This window comes from Podarcis raffonei, chromosome 3, assembly GCF_027172205.1.
Source record: "Podarcis raffonei isolate rPodRaf1 chromosome 3, rPodRaf1.pri, whole genome shotgun sequence".
NCBI lineage: Eukaryota > Metazoa > Chordata > Lepidosauria > Squamata > Lacertidae > Podarcis > Podarcis raffonei.
Window position 1 is genome coordinate 90531105 of NC_070604.1, and position 25342 is coordinate 90556446.

At 42.5% G+C, this 25342-nt stretch overlaps 1 protein-coding gene across 1 annotated transcript in view; it reads left to right on the forward strand.

Annotated features, from left to right (window-relative positions):
* PLB1 (phospholipase B1) overlaps nucleotides 1-25342 on the forward strand; it is a 101244-nt gene that overhangs the window by 33538 nt on the left and 42364 nt on the right. The window contains exons 19-29 of the mRNA XM_053382969.1: nucleotides 1035-1143; nucleotides 6813-6864; nucleotides 9578-9658; nucleotides 11642-11707; nucleotides 12451-12551; nucleotides 14475-14556; nucleotides 17506-17610; nucleotides 19023-19118; nucleotides 20842-20913; nucleotides 21502-21625; nucleotides 24461-24519. Coding sequence (XP_053238944.1) covers nucleotides 1035-1143; nucleotides 6813-6864; nucleotides 9578-9658; nucleotides 11642-11707; nucleotides 12451-12551; nucleotides 14475-14556; nucleotides 17506-17610; nucleotides 19023-19118; nucleotides 20842-20913; nucleotides 21502-21625; nucleotides 24461-24519 — 947 coding nt within the window. The remainder of the gene's footprint in view (nucleotides 1-1034; nucleotides 1144-6812; nucleotides 6865-9577; nucleotides 9659-11641; nucleotides 11708-12450; nucleotides 12552-14474; nucleotides 14557-17505; nucleotides 17611-19022; nucleotides 19119-20841; nucleotides 20914-21501; nucleotides 21626-24460; nucleotides 24520-25342) is intronic.

Here is a 25342-nt window from a genome sequence, read left to right on the forward strand (position 1 = left end):
TGTTTGCCCATGTGGCTCATCGGAAGTGGAAACAAATCTGCATGTATTGCTGCACTGTAGTTACTACGAGGACCTACGCCTGACCTTTATTGCCCCAGTTCTACAAAAGCTTAAAAATGAACCAGAACTCCAACGTATGAGAGCCTTGGTAGAAGATAAGGTTCCTGAAATTACGATCAATGTTGCCAAATTCTGTGTAGCCGCTATTAGGCGCAGGAAACAAGAGCCTTCCAATGCCAATATGCAGGCGAAGGCAAATACTTAATTTTATTTATGCTGTCTAATTTTAAATTGCTGTTATGGCCTAATCTGTATTGAAATTGTCCTTTGTTTTTTCCGGTGTTATGCTTTGCTGACTAGCTGTACGAGTTAATCTGGTCTGTGACCGTTTTTAATAAATTTGATTTGATAAAAGAACATTAAAAAGAACAGCATCCTGTTCTCACACTAGGTTCCTCTGGGAAGCCTGCAATGGGCTTCAAACCATGATCAGATGAATGTAGTTAGAAGCCTCCACAAGATCAATAGTCCTGCATTAACTATCATCACTACTACTACTACTACTATCATTTACTAATACCCCTTCCCATCTTATTGGGTATTAAAGTTTTGGATGGTGTAGAGACTTACAACCGTGTTCGTCCAAACAAGCTTAGAAGGGAAGTTCAGGGCAGTGCAAAAGAGACATTGAGGGTGAAGTTTGTAGTTGTTGTTATTATATTCATCCATCCATCCATCCATGAAACCTCATTCCTCCAACATGTTCCCTTCCTAACACGTTGCTTGGCTGTCTAAATTCATCCACAGAGCCACAGGTGTTCCATTTTGCTGTCGTGACTAATGACTATGCTACGTATTTGTCTCATCCCTTTTATGACCATCTAAGGCCACCCTAAATTAATGCTGTCAGGTGAAAAGGTGTTGCCTTTTATCTGTCTTGAACCAGCTGCCGACCATTATTAGAAAACAGAAATACCTATGCTATTCATTCATCGTTTGGTTTGCCTCTATGATATCTCACCTTTATTTTTCAGATATTCTTCGTGAGTTCAATCCTTCTCTGTTAGGCTATTCCAGTGGCAAAGGAAGCCAGAGCACATCTAACGCCTACCTGAACCAGGCTGTGGCAGGAGCCCGTGCAGAGTAAGAGCAGATGTTGGGCATGTTTGTTTGTCTGTGCAGACCTGTCTGTTGCAGATGTGTTAAGCCTTTTTAGCATTTCTCTGTAATGGTACTGTTGCAGAATCATAATTGGGAAGAAAAAAAGAAAATGCACTATCCTTTTATCCTGAGATGCTAAATCCTATTTTGAGAGAAGTTGAGCAGTGACTGAAAGAGCATTGTCTCCACATTCTGAGGCCTCATCCATCCTGTCATTTAATGTACAGCTTCCTATACCTCCACTATTCTCCATTGTCCATATGGTATTCTCCTACAAATTGCTCCTTTCTCACGTGTTTCCCTCCTTCAGTCCAGGTTTTCACACACCAGGGAGAGGGTATGAGGAAATCCAATTTGAGGGAGGGCAAAGTATGGGAAGGCAGTGATTTGGAGAATGGCAGTTATTTGGAGAAAGGCAGTGATTTTGGAGAATGGCATTGTTTCCTGCTTGGCAGGGGGTTGGACTCAATGGCCCTTGTGGTCTCTTCCAACTCTATGATTCTATGATATGGACAACAGAGAAATGGGAAGGGGCACAAGAAGCTTACTATCCACATTAAACTGCCTTGAATCCCAACTTGGGAGAAAGGTGGGATATAAATACATCAAAGAAATAAAGAAAACAAAATGGCAGTGTGGGTGAACCCTCACTTCTCCACAAGTTGAGTCAAGTCTCTGATTATTTATCTCGTTCCTACTCCTGTCAATAAAAGGAAGAGATTTCAGCAAGGCTGTCCTCCTTGGTTATTGGGTGACTAGAGTACCGGTAAATGGAGCAAATAATCACACATCATTTAGGCACTTTCCCCAGGATGCTGGCAAAGGCTGTTTGACCACATCCCAACTCCAGTGTGAACAGAAACAGGAGCTCCATCAGTGAGTTCCCCCCTTTAGGACCTCAGCTGTGCACAAGACACTCACAAACAGGAATGAGCAGCTGAAAAACTCTGGCTGAGTTTTCTGTTTCTCACTGAAAGTTGCATCTTCAACAATGTTTGTTGAGTAGATATCCAACTGGAAATGAAAATGTGATGTGTTTCTCTTAGAGAGGCCTTCTGGCTGTTCCCTCACTGCGAGAAGCCAAGTTACAGGGAACCAGGCAGAGGGCCTTCTCAGTAGTGGCACCCTCCCTGTGGAACGCCCTCCCACCAGATGTCAAAGAGAACAACAACTATCAGACTTTTAGAAGACATCTGAAGGCAGCCCTGTTTAGGGAAGCTTTTAATGTTTGATGTATTAGAGGATTTTAATATTTTTTTGGAAGCCGCCCAGAGTGGCTGGGGAAGCCCAGCCAGATGGGTGGGGTACAAATAATAAATTATTATTATTATTATTATTATTATTATTATTATTAAGCTGCAATGCTTAGCTGATTAATTGGTGAGAGCAACTGATGAAAACATTTTTTTATCCTCCCACCAAAAAAACCAAAGTTGCCCGTATTTAACCAGACAGCAGATTATAAACCAAATCTTACATTCAACTGAATTGCTTTAAAAAACAGCAACGGCAAGCATTTTGATGGTACCCAATGGAGTGAATCTGCCCTCACACCTTCCTAAATCTGTTGTGGGTTTCCCCCTAACCCTTCCGAGTTGATTTGGGGAGGGGCATGGGGGAAAAGGAGAGGAAGGGGAAGTTCTGTTGTGCAAATAGTGCATCTACTTTGCGGGATACCACTTATTTCCTCCTGCAGGACAACTGCAGTAACACACGTGCGCATCATCAAAAAACAAGGGACGCATGCTTTCCCCACTTTCGAACAATGATGTTTTCCTCATTTGCAGATTTAATAGATCAATATAAATGGGTTAAAAATCATTGGGAGTGTGTGATTTCTGGTGCAGCAGCAGCTCTGACTCAGCCCCATATCAATTAACCCTGTGTGAATGTGGCCCTTCATGTCAGAAGTGGACCTCCCAACTTCTGATAATCCCCCCCCCATAGCCACCTTCTGCTGCACTGAGATGCTCTTTTTCTGCACAGTTAAATATTATCTAGGGGTGGCAGCATTTGAACTCGCCCTAGGTTGATTTGTCTCGAGTGTTTCTAAATGTATGTACTCACACACAGTTTGGTTTCTTTCTGACAAGGTGCTTGGCTCTTCTCCAGTGTCTTCCATCCACAGAAAATAAGAGCCTCCTCTCACCTTGGAAAAACAGGGAATCCTTGTATGTCAGTCACAGTTTGTACCATACGCATTGATGCCACATAATACCAGTAATTTCACCGAGGTGATAGCACACAATAACAGAGCGCTGAGCTGATCACTCCAGCAGTTATCACCACCACCGTTGCTTTTTGAAAGTCATTATCTCTGCCGGCAGAATCCTTGCAGTTATCTGTTCCACTGGCACACAATATCATTCACGCATCAAGGGTTTAGCTCCCTCCCTCCATCCCTGTGAAGGGAGATTATTAAGTAACAAAGCTGTCTGTCCTGAACACTCCCTTCCCTTGACCTGCTTCATTGCAACCCTTCAGGATAGAATTGTAGAGTCAGAAGGGACATCTAATCCAACCACCTGCAATGCAGGAATCTCAATTAAAGCATCCAGTGCAACTTTGCACTGTGGCAAACATAGCAAAAACGGACAACTCGCTGCTGAGTTATCCATTACAAGGGCCAGCTCCAGGTTTCGGGGAGAGCCCTTGGTAAGATGGTGCCCAAAGAAACCCACAAACAGATACAGTGGTACCCCGCAAGACGAACGCCTCGGAAGACGAAAAGCTCGCTAGACGAAGGAGTTTTTCGTTTTCTTAGCCGCTTCGCAAGACGCATTTCCCTATGGGCTTGCTTCGCAAAACGAAGCTTGCCCCGCAAGCTCCGGGGATAGCGGGGAAGCGCAGCGCGTCTTCCCCGCTGTCCCCGGACCTCTTTTGAAGCAAGGGGCGGCGGGGAGAAGATCGCTTCTCCCCGTTGCCAGCCCCGCAATCTCCGGGGACAGAGGGGAAGGCGCATGCGCCTTCCCCGCTGTCCCCGGACCCCTTTTGAACCAAGGGGCGGCAACGGGGAGAAGCGATTCTCCCCGCTGCCCCTTCCCTTGCTTTAAAACAGGTCCGGGGACAGAGGGGAAGGCGCGCGGCGCTTCCCCTCTGTCCCCGGACGGTCTCCATAGGAACGCATTGATTGATTTTCAATGCATTCCTATGGGAAACCGTGCTTCGCAAGACGAAAAACTTGCAAGAAGAAAAAACTTGCGGAACGAATTAATTTCGTCTTGCGAGGCACCACTGTACTGCTGCAAGTGGCCCAGTGCTGCAGAAAGGACCCAATCCTCCTGTGAGTGGTTAAGCTTGATGCCCCGGGGCTGCCACTTTTCTTTTCTTTTTCTTTTTTATAAATAATTTTTATTAATTTTCCAACATACATTTATAATATCCAATCTAAATTTATCACATATTTTCTCTTTTGAACTTCCTTCAGCCTCTCTAACAATCATCCATTATTCAATTTTTCAGTTACACATTTTCTAATTTTTATATTGCAATTTACATACCTTCACCCTCTTATTTTTCTTCAGCACAATATTCCTCAATCATTCACAGAGCTTCTTGAAATCCCACCAGCGTTGTTTGCTCATCACATATACATTTCAAATAATCTGAAAATTTGGGGCTGCCACTTTTCCTCCCTAGCAGCAGCAGGTCTGCAGTGCCTCCTTTCAGCTGTCCTGATGCATAGTGATCCTGGAGAAGAGGCAAGAGTCCAAACAAGGGAGGCAGGCCCAGGACCGTCTTGGCTGGCTTCGTGCCAGGCTGAGGTCAGGACCGTGGGACAAAATTCTTCATTTATTTCATAAAATTTAGGCACCACTCAATTGCTTTTTTAAAAATAATAATAAAACATACATCAAAGCGGTTTACCAAAAGAATTAAACCATAGAATTATTGGTGAAAACAGTTAAAAGTCATTTGAAACATTCAAAAATCAAATCAAATCAGTGATAAACTAAAAGCAGATTAAAGCACACACCACCATTCTGCATATCTGGGCAGACTTGTCTAAACAAAAATGTTTAGATGTTTAACCCCCACAACATGCTGAGTATGCCACATGTTCAAAGATGACAAAACAGGATGCTGGTTTGAGAACCAGGCAAAACTGACTTGTACCACAGAGTTAGTGACCTACATGCCTTCTTGAAACACAGTCAGAAGAAGCATTCCTTGTGTGCTGCTGCTACCACAGAACTGTTACTAAAAGAGGCATAGTATCTCAGGATGCTACAAGCTTAGCTTAGCTGCTCCTCCGTCTAACAACCTGGAGGAAGGAGTTGGTATAATGCTCATTAGATCTGCACATTACAGAAAACTAGGACTCCAAATACCACAGGGGACGGGATGAAAATTCAAAATGTCCTTGATAAATTGGAGCACTGGTTGCTTGCAAAATTATACATAAGATCTAACCTGTTTCTTTTCCCAAAAGTGTGATGTATTACAAATGCATAAATTTTAAATGGGCATGGTCAAAGTGGGATGGCTAGGACAGGGATCATTAAATATGATGTCCTCTAGGTATTGTTGATCTCCAGCCCCCATCAGCCTCAGCCAGCATGGCCAGTGGTGAGGATGATGGGAACTGTAGCCCAACAACAGGAAGGTCAAAGGTTAGCTACCCCTGGGTTAGCCTATAATGCTGCTGAGAAGCATTGTGAGGCTATGCTGAATCGTGAGGGCAGATTCCCACATCTGAGCCAGTAAACAATGCATAGGGTCACATTTACTTTTTGTAGGCTCAGAACAGCTCGACATGGAGTGATATGCAAAAAGGCATGCAAAGCTCTGTGGATTGTGTCAGCCCACCAGGACTGCCTCTGCACATAGCAAAGGCTATTTTAGCTGGAGGTCAGCCACAGGTGTGGCTCATGCCAGTGGTGGCTGCAAAAATCAACTCTGAGTCATCAGTGCAGCACTGCTGTAAATGAGGCAAAGGCCATTTTTGACAGCACAAACAGAAGTGTTGCATGCAAGCCACTGGATTTAATTGTGCTGTTAGATTACCGTTATCATCTCTCCCAGCTCAGTTAGATGACAATAGCTGGGGGTAATATTTCATGCCTACAGCTGATATCATGCAACCCTGAATTTATCCCGATAGAAGCTGATGCTTGGGTGGGAGACGTCTGTTTTCTGTTCCTGGCCCCAGGCCAGCGATCCGCTTTTGCATATGGCAGGGAATTGCATGCACAGATAGAGCTGCTATTCCATGGGCACATCCCATTGTGAGAATCCTACTGCACACAGAAAAGCAGAGCAGTTCCACGGCTCGGCGTTCCTTGTGTGCCAACACATGTGGGATTATTCTCAGAAAGATTAGCATTGCACAAATCGGCAGGCCAGAGCTGTTGATGCAATCCTGCCCGTGCAAGGTGTTCCATATGCAGAAACGGGCACAGTAGTCATGACCTGTCTGCCCTCTGAGACAGGCTATTTGAACATTAAAGCAAATTTAAAGATGTTTTCATATCAGAATTCTTTGTGTACTGTCTGTTGAATGAAGTGGCTTGTGGGGGGGGGGGATTTATGGACACAGGCCAGTACACCATTTGAATTAGTTTTCCTGTTACCGTATTCCTTGGAACGACACTCCCAATGGCTGTACTGATCACAAAATTCTAATCACTTGCCTTTTTTTTTATATTTAGAGGCCTCCTATCTCAAGCTAGAAAGCTAATAGACTTGATGAAGACTGATTCTGTGAGTTTCTGTTAATGCGAGCCTTTCTTTTCTTAATGGGTTGCATTATCTTACTCGATTTTGCAAGGGAGGGGAGGGGGAGGTTAAGGTCTTAAGGATGGAATGAAGGGTTCACTTTTTAATCAAATAGAAATGAAAAACACATAGAAATGACTCACAAGGGATCCTTGACTAATTGTGTAATACGTTTTTCTTTTCTTTAAAAAAGTTGATTTGAATATAAATACCCAGAAAAACTGCAGATAAAAGCCATCTTTGTAGAAGAGGCACCCCCTCCTACTCTTACACAAGAGGGAATGCTTTTTTATTTTTATTTTTAAAAAAACCTGTGGTGCCTGCTGTGATATATGCAGCCACCATCTAAAACTGGGATGGCAAACCTATGGCCTTCCAGACATGATTAAACTCAAACTTGCATCATCTCTATTCAGCGTGGCTGATGGTCAAGAATGATAGGAATTCTGGAGGGCCACAGAATCTCTATCCCTGATTTAAAAACATAGAAAATATGCTTCCCCACCCCTTTAAAATGATTATCTTTAATTTTTCCATAAAATTTTAGTCATATGATGTATGAAGCTATGATGTATGAAGATATAATCCAGAAAGGGGCTTGCTATTTCTCGTGCCTGCCTACCATGCATTGCTGCAGCAACACAACATCTTCCAAACAGAGTAGACTTTTTTTTTAAAAAAAAGTATACAGATGCTGATTAAAGTTCATTAATACTGCTAGTAGTTCAAAAATGCCAAAAGCTACAGTGGCAAAGGTGTGGGACGGCATGCAGAAGTGAGAGAAGAGCTCTGATGGGTACGACTGATAGGAGTGGTGGTGGTCAGATTTCTGAACCCTTTTTGAATATGGATGTTAAGTTGTAGGTGAACATATCAGACGACACAGTGATTCTTCCAAAGCAGCTCTTTATTTGTAAGCTGGAACAGAACTGAACTGAAGAGCTCAGTCAGCCTGCTTATATAGAGCTCCAGAACAACGTAACTGTTGCAACTTTCTAAAACTATCCAATCACTGAACGTCACTTTCGATCCTTCATTTGCATACAAACTATCCAATCACTGAACGTCACTTTCGATCCTTCATTTGCATAACTATCTACAGTATCCCCCTGCTGGCCCAGGGTGAGAACTTCAGTACATAACAATGGATCTTAGGATTTACATATCTGAATTAGCATGCTTTGGGCTGCTACGGTACTGCTTCAAGAGGGTGCCCAGAATGTCACTATTTTGCAGGAGAAATTCAGGAGCGTACCAGAACTATAGTTTATTGCAGTGAATAAAACACTCTGTTGCCCGAGCATGACATTTTTTAAAAAAAACACACAACAGAAAACAAAAAACAAGGACTCTTTGCAGTTAGGAAAGTGACAGGGAAATGCCCTGAAGCATGAGGGATGAGCAAATGATTAACAGGAAGACATGTAAACACCCTCCAAGCAGTTCAGGCTGAATGCTCATTGTTGTATAACTTCCCCATGAAGAAATCAGAATGATTGCTAAATAAAAAGAAGACAGGACATAATCTAACCACCATCTAAGTGTTGTGCATGCAAATCAAGATAAATGCTCGATAAACAGGATGTCTGGTGGAGTCCCTAGTGGCTCAGCAGTACACATCAGGAAAAACAGTAAACCCACTATTAAAACAGATGGGATGCCATATGCTTCAACATGTAACTATTTAACAAGACATATAAACTTAGATTAGTTATATACCAGTTTAATCATTCTAGTATCCTGCAAAGAACCCTGGGAATTTTAGTTTTGTTCTGAAGCTTAGAATTAATACCTCTCCCAGGAAAAGGGGAGTGCTGCTAAACCAATTATGTAAATATGTACTATATAGGACCCCTGCATGGTTAAGTCCAGTCAAAGGTGACTATGGGGTGCGGTGCTCATCTCACTATATGTGTTAAGTAACTCACATAGTTGCCAGTTTGGGCCGCTCAAGAAGGACCAAGCATCACTGCGGTCCAGCTTTGCCGCTGCCAGGTGTGTGCCTGCAAATTATTTGTGCATTTAATAAGATGCATGGGGAAAGTTAAACGCAACCCATCAAACTCCCCTGAACCTTCTGAGGTTGCATTAAATCACTGCAGAGAAATTGGGCTGACAGATTTCTGTTTTCGTTCCAATGTTCTGTTTCTACAGTACAAGGTGCTGAAGCATAACCAATGATGTCGTTGCCCCAGGAGGTCAGCCTGGCGACTAGTAGCTCTCCAAAGGCCTTGCAACCTGTGATCCTTTAGCTGGCAGCCCTGGAGATTGATCTTAAAACTTTATACATGCAGACAATATCCCTTGTTACCGAGCTGCAGCCTTTTGGCAGTGGTGTGCCTAGCATGCTTCTGCCCTAAGAACAATTGTTCTTCTTAAAATGAAGATCAGGAGCCCAGTTCCTAATGTGACAGTGTACAACTAGGCATGTAGGTGACACTATAGTATCATTAGTGATTTGAAATAGGCCACTGCAAAGTGAACCTGTGATTTTTTGTTTTGTTTTATATAACCATGTGGCGCATAAAGACCTAATTTAAGATTGCTGCCCTGGTTTCCTAGGTTCTGTAAAAGTCCAAAGGAATAAGCTGACTGTGCCCCTAAAAGAGCAATTTAATTAATTTTTTCTAGGCTGTTGACGCAAGTATTTTTCCTTCTTGCTTTTCATTATGTTTTATCTTCTTTGTCTTTAATGTAGAAAATAAATTTCCAAGAAGACTGGAAACTTGTAACACTATTCATAGGAGGGAATGACTTGTGTGACCATTGCAAAGATCCTGTAAGTTTCCAAGACATTATTTTAAAAGTGTTTTTCTCTGTTCACCCCATACAACACCCAGCAAGAAAATCTTACTTGTGTATCTGAGTGCTCATCCATAAATATTCCTAAGTGGTAATGGTGCGGATGCCCTGGGGATACATCTACACAGGATCTGTCCTTCACATTATTTAATATAATATTGGAAAGACTCCATGTTATCTCTGTCCTGCTGAGTAATGTTCGGGTTTAGGTCCGGTCCTACCATTAGGCAGAGTGAGGCTATCACCTCAGGTGGCAGATGTTGAGGAGCAAGTGGTGGCAGCTCCTCTGGGTGCTCCTTCTGAGCTCCCCAGGCCTTTCTTCCTGTTGGAGGACAGAGCTGTGTTATGCCACATGGCTTGTATTGCACCTCTAAGAGCCTACTGTGTCAGGTTTGGTGGCTGACTCTGTTCAGTTACTAGTAATGAAATAAGATTTCCACTTGCTAGTCTATTCAGCTTCTGCCCGAACATTCCTGGTTTGCTTTCTCCGCGGGGCAGGTGAGAGCAACAAGCCATCTGAACTGGGATGGTTTCTCCCGAAAAAATCATGATCACTAGCCAATGTGAAATCATATTTTGTTGCTGACTTGCTGATCACGATTTGTTAGGGAGAACAAGACACGATCAAGGTTTGGACACCATGACAAACCAAAGCTTCATGGCTAACTGAAGAGGAGCAATTGGACACTGTGAACTGGCGTGGCTTATCATTGTGTGATAATGGAGTTAATGTCAGATGGGTTTAAGCATCTAGTCATGTCATCTTCTCTGTGGTGGGACCTAGAGGTCATTCAACCTGAAGATGATATCACACAAAAGCATATCTTTGAGAGCTTTATTGTTGTGACTTCATCTTAAAGATAACTTTCTCTTGATAAAGTCAAAAGTTTAGATAACGGATATATAGATAATTTAATAATAGAACACTTATCATGCCATGGATCCAGCAAATCTGAAAATCTGCCACTTCCTCTAAGCCCTGCTGCAATCTTTGAGATCAACCAAGAGCGGCAGGTTAGCATACCAGGTTAGCACAGGGAGAAAGGGTGGCTGTTCCACAGCTGTGAAACTCTCGTCCCTTTTATGGGCACCACAACCTTTAGAAATGCAGTGATACTCAGGTTAAGTACTTAATTTGTTCCGGAGGTCCGTACTTAACCTGAAACTGTTCTTAACCTGAAGCACCACTTTAACTAATGGGGCCTCCTGCTGCCGCCGCACCGCCAGAGCACTGTTTCTGTTCTCATCCTGAAGCAAAGTTCTTAACCTGAAGCACCATTTCTGGGTTGGCGGAGTTTGTAACCTGAAGCATATGTAACCTGAACTGTATGTAACCTGAGGTACCACTGTATTGTCAAAATATTCAAGGTGGCTTGGGCTGCAACTGTGGATGGCACCTTAAGCATAATCAGTGCAAGCAGGTTATTTGCAACCTTATCAGTCTATTAACACGTTAAAGAGCTTCTATGTGGACTTGGGGCTCCTGGTCTCTACATGTGCAGCAGCGACTTCCTCATTCACTTCTGTGGTCAAGGCAGCTCCACCATACACATGTTCCATTGTTCATACAATTGTTCATGCAATGTAAGTGGCAGAGTTAGCAAACGGAGTGACTGTTTGCCATTATCAATCATTATCCACCTGTAGGACTGAGTGGATTGAAGTTTAGTTCTGAATGCCTACCTGGAACCCTTATCCTAAATGTTTGCATTGCAACACAAGTGCAGCAAACACAGTGCAACAAATCTTACCCCTGCTTCTCACGTGATGCTTTGTTCTCAAGTTCCTAATCTCAGAATTTCTTACTTATGTCAGTTTTAAAAGGTGTGCACTCTTGTATAAATTTCCTCTTAAAATATGAATGAATAATGAAGTTACTGGGAAAGAACTGAAGCAGGCTATGAGCAGGTCATTGTGCACACAACTCACCTCCCCCCCCCCTTTTTCTTTCATACTATAGGTACTTTATTCCGCTGAAAATTTTGTAAGCAATATACAGGCTGCTTTGGACATACTCCATAAAGAGGTATGAAAGGACGCTTTGCCAATGGGGCTGGTAGGGGGAAGTAATGAGATGTTGATTTACTAGTAGTTGAATAGGTTACTCTAGAACATGAAATTATTTTATTTATTTACTATGGGAATTCAAAACTGGAGGATTCTCAAGACCCCAGGAGGCTGCCAAATTTGACTATTGGGCTATATTTGGCTTTAGGGGGGTGGTCACACATTGTTAGAGAACTTACTTAAATGACATTTTGCCACAGGCTGAATGATACGCAGGTGATTGTGCATTCATTTAATGGATGTTTCTCCATTGCAAGAGTGTGGTGTATCACACCTCAGTTTTATGCATCCAGGCACCCATCTAATTATTGGTAACACACAATAACATCAAACCACTGAAATGAAGCTCTTCTCATTCTTGGCTTGGAAACTGCTCTCGGCAGGACCGTTGTCTATGAATTGCATAGTACAGCCCCTTCCATTACCGATAAGGACCTAGCTTTGACAATCTTCCTCCCTATGACTTCAATGGCGCTTACGTTTTAAGAACTAACATGGCAAGGAAGAGCTCTTCAGCCTGAATTAGGGATCCCTGAATGATTGGAGGTAAGGGGTGGCAGCTGTCCTGCCAATAATTTCATCAGTTCAGTGTGTACTGTGCAGACTGGGTCAGTGGATGATGAATATGTTATACTGATCACAAGACCAAATGTACTAAGAAGCTGGTACTACCTATTGCATTTTGCACCTACCTTTTGGCAGGTTCCTCGTACATTTGTGAACCTGGTCTCCATCCTTCACATAACATCTCTGAGGAAATTGTATCAAGACAAGAGAGTTTACTGCCCGAGACTCCTCATGAGGTAGGGAATTGACTTCTCATTTTCCTACAGTTCAGGAAACCCTGCAATATATCTGATTGAGGCAACTAATTTTCACGTTCTATCTGTGGGCGAACTGCATTACACAGGTATAAAAGAAGGTGCACCTGTTATCAACACTATTTTTTTACTTCTTGAGGCACTTTCAATTATTTTACTTCAAGTTTGGTTGGATGGTCATTGTCAACGTACTGTTGCTTAATATTTTATCTTATTTTAATATTGTATTACAGATTTTAATTTTTTTATGTATGCCACACTGAAATCCATAAAACTGTGGTGTCTGTTTGTCTATCTATCTGTTTATCTATAGGTGTGTGTTCTATATTCTAGAGTTACTGGCAGTCATGGAATTACTACTATAGATATATAGACACACACACACACACACACACACACACACACACACATGCAGATATAAAATACTATATTGACTTCCAGATATAAAGAACTGTGCCCATCAGTTTACATCCTAGATTACTGTTCATAATGAATAGCAACCACTGTACAGAGAAAGTAGTTAGTGCCAAATACAATTCTTCAGCTCAGAGTGTTTGAGAAACATGTGAAATTTTATTGCCTTGCAAATTGAAATGCATTGCAATGGCAGTGAAGCTAGTATCCACCAACAAGGAGTCTACATAAATCACTGTGTGCTTGGCTTGAAGCCAGCCTGATTACTCTTCTTGCCTTCCTAACCGCTGCATTCCTGCACATAATGAATCAGGGCATTCGGGAAGGATAGAAAAGGTCACAGATATCTTCAGATAATCATTTTTCTAAGGGATCAGAGGAACTCATCTTTAATCTCTTAGGCTCTCGTCCCAGTCCTTGTCTAGTTATTAGAATCTTGCGATAAGCCTGTGCTTGCAGCAAATGACATTTGTTAAAGAGAAGCTGTAAAGGAAACACACAAAGGCAATACACACAGATTGCATCCAGCCTTTCTGAAACAAGGAAATGCCCTGCATTCATCAAAAGGGAATGCTGATTGCGCTCCAGTGTGAAAGTTGCTGAAGAAGAGACAGGGGAGACCAGTGTTTGTGGAGAGACAAATAAATGCCCTGATTGACTTAAGCTATAATTCCTTTTTACATGATCAGAGGCCCAGGTAGGCTGAAGTGGTGGAAAGTGAGTGGGTTCACTGCCTCCCATGGGCGTAGCTAGGATTTTTGTGGGGGCGCCGCCTTTTTTGGGGGGGCAGAACCTCAGTTAGCTATTTTTATTGATTTAGGGGGAGCAGCTGCATCTCCCTGCCCCCCCCCTTGGCTATGCCCATTCTTCCAACCCTACTCTCAGCCTCCGTGTGTTGATCAGCACTGTGTCCACATACATGACATATGTGTACACAGAGCCAACACATGGAGATCAGGAATAGCAACAAGCAACACAATCCTGTCCCCACTCTGTATGTTCAGGCTTTGTGGACCTGACCATATGGAAAGGACTATAGTTGTTTGGAAATCTGCAAGTCTGAAGCAAGTTCAGGGATGAATTTTCTAAAATGAGAGGTTCTGCTGCTCGAGTTTTCCTGGCCTTCTGACTTAGAATCACAGGATTGTGGAGTTGGAAGGGACCCCAAGGCTCATGTAATCCAACCCCCTGCAATGCAGGAATCTCAGCTAAAGCATTCAGGATAGATGGCCATCCAACCTCTGCTTGAAAACCTTCAAGGAAGGAGAATCCACAACCTCCCCAGACATACCGTTTCACTGCTAAACTGCTCTTACTGTCAAAAAGTTTTTCCTGATGTTTAGTCGGAATCTCCTTTTTTGTAACTTGAAGTCATTGGTTCGATTCCTACCCTCCAGAGCCGGGGAAGACAAGCTTGCTCCATCTTCCCTTAAGATGTTTAGGGGATGCGTTACTATTTGAAGAGCCATGTACCATTTCTCTCCTTTCTAGATCTCTGTGTACCTGTGTTTTGAACCCCAATGATAACTCTACTGAAATTGAGACGCTGGAGTTGTTTAACAAAAGGTATCAGGTAAGGAAACTTAATAATCTCCCCTTTCATCACATTTAGAAACAGGTTGCCAGACCCAGCTCCTCAAGTAATAGTTGCAAGCAAGCATCAAATAGTTGAAACTTTCATAATAGGTTACCTCTTACAGTGGTACCTCGCAAGACGAAATTAATTCGTTCTGTGAGTTTTTTCATCTTGCGAATTTTTCGTCTTGCGAAGCACGGATTCCCTGGGTATTAACGGTTTTAAGAAAAAGGAAAAAAACTCGCAAGACGTTTTCGTCTTGCGAAGCAAGCCCATGGGGAAATTCATCTTGCGAAGCAACTCAAAAAACGAAAAACTCTTTCGTCTTGCGAGTTTTTCGTCTTACGAGGCATTCGTCTTGCGAGGTACCACTGTACTTCATTCTTACCTCACGGCCACAGCATTTTCCTGCTCCCCCCTCCCACTGTCCAGGCAATTGGTAGCAACATCAGTGACAGTATGGAGGACAGGGGTGGGTAACACCAACTGCTCCTGCCCCATAGGCAATGGTAGTGCAAATGCTCAAACTTGGGTCAATCGTTGTTGTTTTACCTACTCTGTATAACCTTTTGACAGCAGGTTATATAGAAAAATCTAAGGGAGGTAGTAGAGCAGCAGCAGGTAAATGACCTTCGTAAAGTTCTGCTAGGTGGAAGTTTCTGAGTTCTGAATTATTTATCCATGCAGTGACATTTGCCGAATAAATTTATACCTGAATTTTATGTCGCATTCTCCCCCCCTTCTTTTTCAGTGGAAACTAGATGAGGCATGCTTGCCTGGCCAATTTTAATATTTTAAAAATGTCACTTTTCCTTTCCTCACCTCACTTTAGTGTTTCGCTGCAGTATTGGGCATGCATTCACAGAGGTTTGTGGCAGCAACTGAGGGAAGCTGGCTACTTGGCAATGAATGAGACTTATCAGTTGCACTACAACAGTAAACAACAGCACCAAGACATAAGAAAGGATCAAGCATTTAATGTCTTGCATCAGTTTCCACTGACCATGTGGAATCGTAACTAAGGCCTATAGAATATTGACCATGTTGGTATATTTCAGCAGGATCCTTCTCAATTTTTGGTTTGTAAGCTTTTCTGGGTTGACACTTTCCTCAGTTACTGACCCCATAGTCTCTGCTGAGCATCTGTCCCTGATGTGTCGCATATTCCTTCCAATCAACCTCTGCTGGAGAAAGGAAGTCTATTGCCTCTTTATCAGGTCTTTCACGACTCAACAGAACTAACTTTAGAAGGTTAATCCAACATATTTAGTCACAAGCCATGTTCTAACGCCATCTTATTATCCTATTTTGCCATGTTGTCTTGGTGTTTACCACAGTCTTCCTAAGCCTTAAGTCTAGGATGCCCAGAATACAAAATCTCTGGTATAATATTGAAAAGAATTATATGTCACCTTCTCTACTAAATACTGCGGAAAGGACAAATAGACTTGAAAAGACAGAGGAACTGCTGTGTGCTCAAATAAGTATTAGGTGACCTGGTTAGAGGCAAATGAAGATTAAGCAAAGGATTCAGGAAGGACATGTGTTTGGGGGCTTTGAAATGTGGTTTAGTAGGACAGTGAACAAAGGCAGTGTGGAGGGAGGAAGGGGAGCTGCAGGAGAATAGAAAATGGACTGGAACAGTCTGCAATTAAGAAAAAGGAATCTTTTTTTTTACCAGGGATTTCAATGGGAGAACTCCGATACCATATGAGAGAGCTGCTGTAGTGCAGCAGCTGAGAGTGTGAAGCCTGAGGAAATCTGTATAGGAAATCTGTAATTAGATCTTCCACCTCGGTTATTAGCTAAAAGTCACCTATGGTGGGCTGGCTCCCACCCCCCAGAGCATCCACATCACTTCTCTCTCTCTCTCTCTCTCTCTCTCTCTCTCTCTCTCTCTCTCTGTCTTCCTGCTGCTCTTGGGAGGGGAACTATTGTAATATGCTGTACCTGGGATTGCCCTTGAAGATGGTCCAGAAGCCACAGCTAGTGCAGAATGCCACCCTGGTTTTCCACCCCCTACCCTGCAACAGTCAGCCAACATTCCTTGACCACTGTCTAGAGATTTTTCTTTGGGGTGGGAGTATCTTTCTGCAAACACTGGCATCTCCCCAAGTCTGAAGAACTGAGTTCACTAGCAAAGTATATATACACTAAGAGTTCCCCATCCCCATGCCCTAGACAATGTGCTTGCACCCTGCGTTGGCTATATCTCATTTTTAAAGCCATGTCTTTGTCACACACTAGTCTGTGTATTAGGCTTACATCTCAATAAGGCCCTGAGTGATGGTTGGAGCTAGTTCTTCTGCCTGCTGTGATGTTCTTCCCTGTTGCTCTGCATCTAAAAAGAAGCCAGGCACTGCTTCGGAAGAATAAACAAGCAAGCTGTTATGTACTGAGTTGAATAGGATCCAAAATGCAGCAGTCTGATTGGTCCTAGAACAATAGGATTCAGAATGCAGCAGTCTGATTGGTCCTAGAACAATAGGATTCAGAATGCAGCAGTCTGATTAGTCCACAGGAGCCACCCAATCCAGCTCCAGGTGGAAGTGAATCCGCAACCTGATTGGCCTACAGGAGAATCCCGGAATTAGCCAATCACGTGGGGCCACTGTGTAAATAATGTATATAAAGCAGTCATTCTGAGGGAACTTCCATTCCTCCTCACGACTATGAGCTGAATAAAGAGCATGAAATCCACTCTCGACTCCGAGTATATTTCACAAGCACTGCTCAGAGAGGCTCAGAAGGAGGCTCTCTCCAATGGTGGTTTTAGCAGCTGCCAGAATGTTGGCTGCTGTAGCCACCCAGGGCTTTCTCACCACATGGAGGCTCAGTGCACTAAACCTTTTCTCTACCCAGTATTTCTTCATTGAGGTGTCTGGCTTCCATTTCTGGTTTAGCAGCCCTACTGTGGTGCAATGACTGTGGGTTTTGCTTTGCTAGGAGGGAATTCATGGCTTAGTCGAGAGTGGAAGGTATGACGCGAAGGAAGATTTCACAGTGGTTGTGCAACCATTTTTTGAAGAAGTGAGAATGCCGGAGACTCCGGTAAAGTACAAAATTGCTTGTATGCATGTGTTTTGCTTTAAACTGTTAATTTACTGCCCACGTTCCCAACATTTATAGCTCATTTAAATAGGAATAAGTTCTCAGGGTACATATTTCCTCATGACTACGTGTCATAGGACCCTTTCGCCACATAACATTGGTCTGTGAACAGCTTGTATTCACACTAACTTGGTGAATTTGCGCACACGCACACACACTCATGTGTGAAATGGGGAGGGGTTTGGACAAGACCAAGTTAATGGTCCCAGGATGCCTACAAATGTTCTCTAACAGAGGCACATCCTTTGTTGATGAAAGTACTGGATGTCCCAATAAAACTGTTTTGGAGGAGATGATTCATTCTGATTTCCCACTCTAGTCAGGGCAAGGGAGCCAGCTAGCTAGGTGTGAGTAAAGAACAGTGGACTGCCATTTGAGTAAAAGACTAAGAAAGGATCAGAGACAAAACAGAGACAGAAAGCCGAATTCAGAGCCATAAGATAATAGCATTTTCAGGTACCTGCTGCCTCTCTCTGCCCATTGGATGTGGAAACTTTGGCTTTCCATTGCAGTGTTTAAGCTGCTTTCTTCCAAAGGAAAACCCCAAACCTGGATAAGTGCTGCATCCCTAGAACTTATCTGGAAAATGGAGTGAGGGTAACAATATATTCCTGGGTATGGGCAATAATTGTTCTTTTCCCACATATTGCCTCCAGTCTCAGATGCTGCAATGGAATAACACCACCACCACCAACAACAACAACACCAAATTTATTATTTATAACCCGCCCATCTGGTTGGGTACCCCAGCCACTCTGGGCGGCTTCTAACAGAAAATTAAAATACAATGATTCATCAAATATTAAAAGCTATATAGTACAGTGGTACCTCAGGTTACAAACACCTTGGGTTACAAACACTTCAGGTTACAGACTCCGCTAACCCGGAAGTAGTACCTCGGGTTAAGAACTTTGCTTCAGGATGAGAACAGAAATTGTGCTCCGGCTGCGGTAGCAGCCGGAGGCCCCATTAGCTAATGTGGTACTTCAGGTTAAGAACGGTTTCAGGTTAAGAACGGACCTCCAGAATGAATTAAGTTCGTAACCAGAGGTACCACTGTATATAGAGAACAACAGTGGGATGAGATGATGCAGATATTATTCAAACTATAATGTGAATGGCCACTGGGGTTCTCTAAGCTTTACACAGAATTATGTCACAGACCATGTCACTTGCATATCTTTGCCATTTGGTCCCACTGTTTATTTTCTTCATGCATCATGGCCTCTGATTACTGAAAGCTTAACACACCACAAATGTTAGTCTTTGAGGTACTACAAGGCTCTTAATTTTCCCCACCTTCCTGTCACCTTTTGAAAGCCCCATCATAAAGTGGTTGTCTCTTTCTTTAGGAAGGGTTGCCCGATTCCTCCTATTTTGCCCCAGACTGCTTCCACTTCAGCCAGAAAGGTCATTCCCAAGGTGCTCGGGCTCTGTGGAATAACATGGTAAGAAAAATCTCTCTCAATGCAATCATCAGACCTCTAAAATCTTCCAGTGAATGTGATTTGCACCAAAAGAACACTCCAAGAATTGCATCATCTTGGCTGAACTTCAATGATTTTTAAAAAATATTTATTAAGTTTCCATTTTCTCAAATTTAAACAAATCCTTATTATACTCATTACATATTTGTCTCATGGCTTCCATAATTCATTATTACTTCATAGCATTTGTACATTTTCCCATTTACTTTTCATTTCTTCCGTTAATCACAAATTTTTAAATAAATATAAAAAGGTACAAATCCTTAACATTGCAAGTTTTCTTACAACAACCCTACTAGTGTTGTTAGTTGTTTACAATTGTCCTTCAAATATTGTGCTGAACTTCAATGATTCTCCTGGCAGGTTAGGGCTAATTGAATTGTTCTCTGTGGTAGATGTTTTTACATCGCACATATTTTAAAAATTACTCATGGGAACTAGCTCTGTAAACTCCTGAAATGTGCTTAAAGAAGCTGATTGGATTGGGGCTAGAGCGGTGGTTCTCAAACTTTGTTCTCTGAGCCACATTTTCAGAATAACTTTTTTATCGCACAGCACCACTTTTTTTTATTGCAAAGAAATACATTGGAAAACACAACTAGGGTTGTCCTCCATATCACTTGAGGCTCTTGCTATCATTTTGAAAGGATACCATTTGAGAACCACTGGGCTAGAATATAGGCAAAAATCTTGCAAATATGGCGTTGGTTCTACCACTTGTAGTCACTCAATTACTTCTAAACCAAAAGATCAGGTTTGCTTGAGTTTTTATTTCCTCATTCTCGACTGTAGTCCAGTCACACATTCCCAAAGAGAACCAAGTTACTTCATAATAATCCAAATGGATGTGGGGAAAAGGCGCTATTCTCACCTGGCAGAGAAGCAGACACCTAGGCCTCATTCGTACTATACATTTAAAGCAGCATTATACCACTTTAAACAGCCATGGCTTCCCCCAAAGAAACCCAGGAACTTTATTTTTTGTTAAGGCTGCCAAGAGTTGTTAGAAGACCCTTGTTGCCCTCACAGAGCAATAATTCTCAGGACGGTTTAACAGCCAATCAGCCTTCCTTCCTTCCTTCTTTCCTTCCTCATTTTATTTGTATGCTGCCTTTCCATAGTTAAAACCATGCTCAAGGCAGCTTACAACTTGGAGGGCGGAAATTACATACCGTAACTGCAAGGAACTCTGAAAATTGTAACTGTGTGAAGGGTAGGGGGTCTCCTCATATCTTTCAGCACCTGTGACAAACCAAATTTCCGAGGATTCTTTGCGGGCGGCAGTAAGCTGCAGGGGTTTAATGTGGTATAATACTGCTTGAAATAAATGGCGCAGGTTGGGCCTTAGAAACAAATCTGCTCTGTGACTATAAATGTGTTTTAATTTGATGAACGAGCAAACTGACCTGCAGGAGACATGGCCTGTGTGTGTGTGTTGACTCTTTGCCAAAGTCCTGTCTATTGCATTCTTCTCTCCCTTGTAATTTGCATCTTTTGCATCCTAAAGCGAAAGATGCAGCAGGATCAAACGGTGTTTTAGTTCAGAAGTCAATGTAACGATGAATCTGCAATTATGCATCGGCTTCTTCCTTCCCCCAAAGGTTATGCAGCTTATAGTGACTGACTCCCCCCTCCCTGCATGTTTTATTCCTCATCCCATGCTGACTCTTCTTCTTTGATACAGCTAGAACCCCTTGGGGAGAAGTCAAAACTGCAAGCGCTTGAAATGATGATAACCCTCAAATGTCCAGATCAGGTAAAGCGAATCTTCTCAGGAATATTTAACAGCGTTGCTCTTATTAACTAGCTGATGCCCAGCATGATTGGATAGGTGTGTTTTTCCTTCCTTCCTTGCTCTGTCTGTTGAAGAGACAAACTAGCATCGCTGCCATCTTGTTTCTTCTCTGGGGCCTATGAATTGCAGAAACTCACAAAGTGGGAAGGAAGCACACCAGGCAGCTAGTTTTCTGGTGGAGCACATGCAGCAGTGGCTTAATTCACACAAACAGTAGGATGCTGTCACAAACTGATGGAGTTGGGAAGGGGATGTCCTAATTTTGATGGAGGAAGAGCATTTGCTGTTTTCCAGACAGGCCTGAACAGCAGAGATTGGTCCATTTTTGAGGGTGCACTGCCCCACCAACCTCAGCCAATCCCCACCTTCCTGTCTTCTTATGTAGATTGGTTTATTTATTTATAAAAATATTTATATGCTGCTGTATATACACAGCAGTTTACAACAATATAAAACTTCCTCCTCCACTGTATCAGCTTCGTAGACATAGCTATCTCTGCACTCTAGGGCAATGTTTTTATTTTGACTTGGGTTATCCCGGTTTCATAGGCCCAGCCATACTTAATGACATACCAAAACAGCAACTATACCTACACCAGTGAGACCACTGCAGATTATGGAAGCCAGATGCTGTGTGAGGATAGAGCTCCATCCATCAACTTCCCTACTTCAGGTAAACTAAGATGCTTGACATCAAAGCCAGCCAAGTGAAAGTCCATCACTGTGCAGTGGTACCTCAGGTTACATACGCTTCAGGTTTTACAGACTCCACAAACCCAGAAATAGTGCTTCAGGTTAAGAACTTTGCTTCAGGATGAGAACAGAAATCGCACGGTGGTGGCGCAGCAGCAGCGGGAGGCCCCATTAGCTAAAGTGGTGCTTAAGGTTAAGAACAGTTTCAGGTTAAGAACGGACCTCCAGAACGAATTAAGTTCTTAACCCAAGATACCACTGTACTGAGTTCAGTGGAATGGTATTCTTTAAGGCAAGGAGAAATACTTGGTTTGCACAAAAGATAGAAGCCCCATTTAAGCATTTACAACAGGAGTAGGACTCTGCTTCTACTCTGTCCCTGGTGTTACATCTCTCTTGCCATGCAGCACTCAAGTTTTGCGAGTTGAGCATATGGATCTGGAAAGGGTTTCCTTCATGCAGGCAGCTGCTCACACACAGGGGCTCCACCCAAATTTGTGGGTGTCTTGCTTGAATGGAGACCTACAGGCAAGCAGCTGCTTGTTCAAGTGGCTACTTTTCCAGGTCTGTGCTCAACACATAGCGATGAAGCTGCAATGTCATGGCTAGGACTAGAAGCCCAGGCCCTGCTTCTCCAGTTACAAGTGAGTGCCCTACATATAAATAGCGAATAGGGGTAACGTTGTGCCTTAAAAGTAAGCAGCCTGATCCTTTGTGTGCTTATGTGGAAGTAACTTTCACTAAGTTCCATAGGACTTGCTTCCAGAGAAGTGCATCTAGGATTGCAGTCTAATTTATTTGCTTTTGAAGGCAAAATGATTAGCAAATATCTCAGCAATGGAAGAGCCAGACTGAAATACCCCTGAACTTATGGGAAAGTAGTATCTGGGATACAGCAATGTCTGAGCATCTCACCAGACCATAGCTGTCAACGTTTCCCTTTTTTTAAGGGAAATTCCCTTATTCCGAATAGGATTCCTTGCAAGAAAAGGGAAAAGTTGACAGCTATGCACCACACACAGGAGGGCAATTAAAGGCATAACGAATAGAGACACCTTCCAAGTAACGTGGGCCCCATTTTTTAATTATGTTAATGGCCCAAATCAAGAGCTGGTTATACCAACCACTCAATATTCTCAGTGGAGGGGTTATGTAAGGTAATAGGTTTGAACGTTGAATGTGTAAGTGTATGTCTAGAGACAGCAGATAAAACAAACATCATTAGCTGTACTGCTGGATAAGTGTTTAATGGTTATTGTATTTGTATTGGTTTAAAAACCAATAAAAATTAGTTTTTAAAAAAATCCTACTTCATGCATTTGCACAGCTGCTGAAGTAGGTTCTTATTTACAAAAGCATTTTTTGCAATGAGGGTATCTTCTGCACAGGGGTAGCCAATATTGTACCTTCCAGATGTTTTGGACTACAATTCCCACCATCTCTGACCACTGACTGGCCAAACTGACTAGAGCTGATGGGACTTACAGTTCACAGGAGCCCTATGGTGGTGATCCCTGAGTTAGTCTTTAAGGTGCCACAGGTCTCTTTGTCTTCCTGACCCTGCGGTGTGTTAGAACAGCTCCTCTCTTTCTGCAATTTGTTTGCATAACTTGCCGAAATATGATGATGTGACGCTTGCTCAGCTAGTTCATCAGCTTGCTTGCTCAGCTAGTTAGATGGAATCATCCTTTCAGGTAATTTGCAGGCTGACTTGCTGTAAATAATTCGTTGCAACTTCAAGGCCTCATATACATTTCAGAACTTGGCTATACTTTTATAATGCTGTTAGTAGTAAACAAAGCTTGGCATCCCCTTAAATGCTATTAGAAGATGCATCCTCTCCAACTCATAGTTGACGTTTCATCCTACATGAAGCTTGGCTTGCTTTGTGTTGGAATACAGGTCTCCTGTGAGGTAAACTTCCAATCCTGTGTTTTGCCCACCAGATGCCAAATAAACCCAACCCATTTTCACTCTTTCCTAGAAACCTGTGTACCTTCAGATGTTAAATGGGCATAAAATAAGAGCAGGATGAGGAGCGTGGTAACACTTCAGACTTCTCTCCCCAATCTAAATCATTATTAAGAATTAGTGCAGTTCAGGGTTAGCCAAGATGGCACCTTTACGATGATAACTTCCATCATCCCTGACCATGGGCCAAGCTGGCTGACTCTGGTGGAAGTTGTACTGGAGGGCACCATGTTGCCTATCCTATACCAGGGTAGGATATCACTCCTGGTGCCCTGGTTACCCCACCCACAAAAGAATTAAAGTCCATATGGGCTGAATACTCTGTCCCAGCACTATTTAAAATGGGTATCCCCTAAACTTCCCACCAACTTGAAAAAGTTTGGAGCACCCATATCAATATTATAACCCTTTGGTGCATCCTTAACCATTTTAGAATTATATTCCAGTGCTGTAGTATTTTTAACATTGTTCCATTTATAGAGCTAGTATCTAATAAAGCATAGGAGTGCCAGATATATATGGAACACCAACTGTAACGATTCAGTGCCGAACAGAATTAAACGGCCTGATCCTATCCTTTGGATCTTTTGATAATCAAAATCCTTAATGGTAGCTTAGGCATTCAGCCTTTCACTGATAGATTGGTCAGTATGTTTCTATCTTGCCCTACACGGCCATTGTTTTATTTTATACAAAACTGCTAAATTTTGTGAATCGGAGCACGTTTTATGTTTCTCAGCACTGGAGTGTAAACATTCACTAATTCACATCCTATGATTAACATAATTCTCCTTCCTGTTGCAAATTTAACCACATTTTTTTCTTTCTTTCTTTTTCCTTATAGTGCATAGCTTGGAACCAGCTGACGTGCAAGTAATTGCTGCCCTGGGGGATTCCTTGACTGTAAGAAACATTGCTCCTTTTGCCATCCCCCAAAGCGAGCTGCATCACAGTTTGCTTGCTTAGACGGAGGAGGGTATTTGGCTGACATACTGGCTTGTGGCATGCAGAATACTTTAGCATGCCAAGCAGATGGAACATTTGCTACAGCCGGGGTGTGTGTCATCACTGATGGGAGATAGTGGCCACCACATTTATATGTAAGATGGCTGCATGCACCACTCCGCACATAGATTTCCTTATTCCAAATCATCCACATAGCTAGCCAGAGTTCTTGGTGATGGTTCCAAGCAGTGCCAGATTTACATATAAGCTAAACAAGCTATAGCTTAGAGCCCCACTCTCTTGGGGGCCCAAATTTTTTTCAAAGGAAAAGAAAACTGGGTGTCCGTTTCCAAAATATAAGATAAAAAACAAATAAAATAAAACCTACATACAGCAACAGTGTTTTGTGTTGTGTAGGCTCCTATGATGTAAGTAATAGGCCATTCCCCTATGTTATAAATGTGTTGAAATAAGTTTTAGCTGGTGTTTTTATTGAAGTTTTTCCTACCTGATATTTTCTGGGTATTCTTTGATATCATTGCTGTTTTATTGTATTTTATTATGTGTTTTATAATATTCTGATTATCATTAGGCAGGACAAAAAACCCCTAAAAATAGTCAAAACTCTTCCCCCATATGCCACATTATGTAAAGTGCCAAATTATCATCTAATCCAGCCAGTCATTTGTGCACATGCACCAACTCCATTTCACATTCTCTGTATTATCCTGTACAGAGTGAATATGGGACAGGGTGTTGTAAAAGTTCATTGGCCTGATTG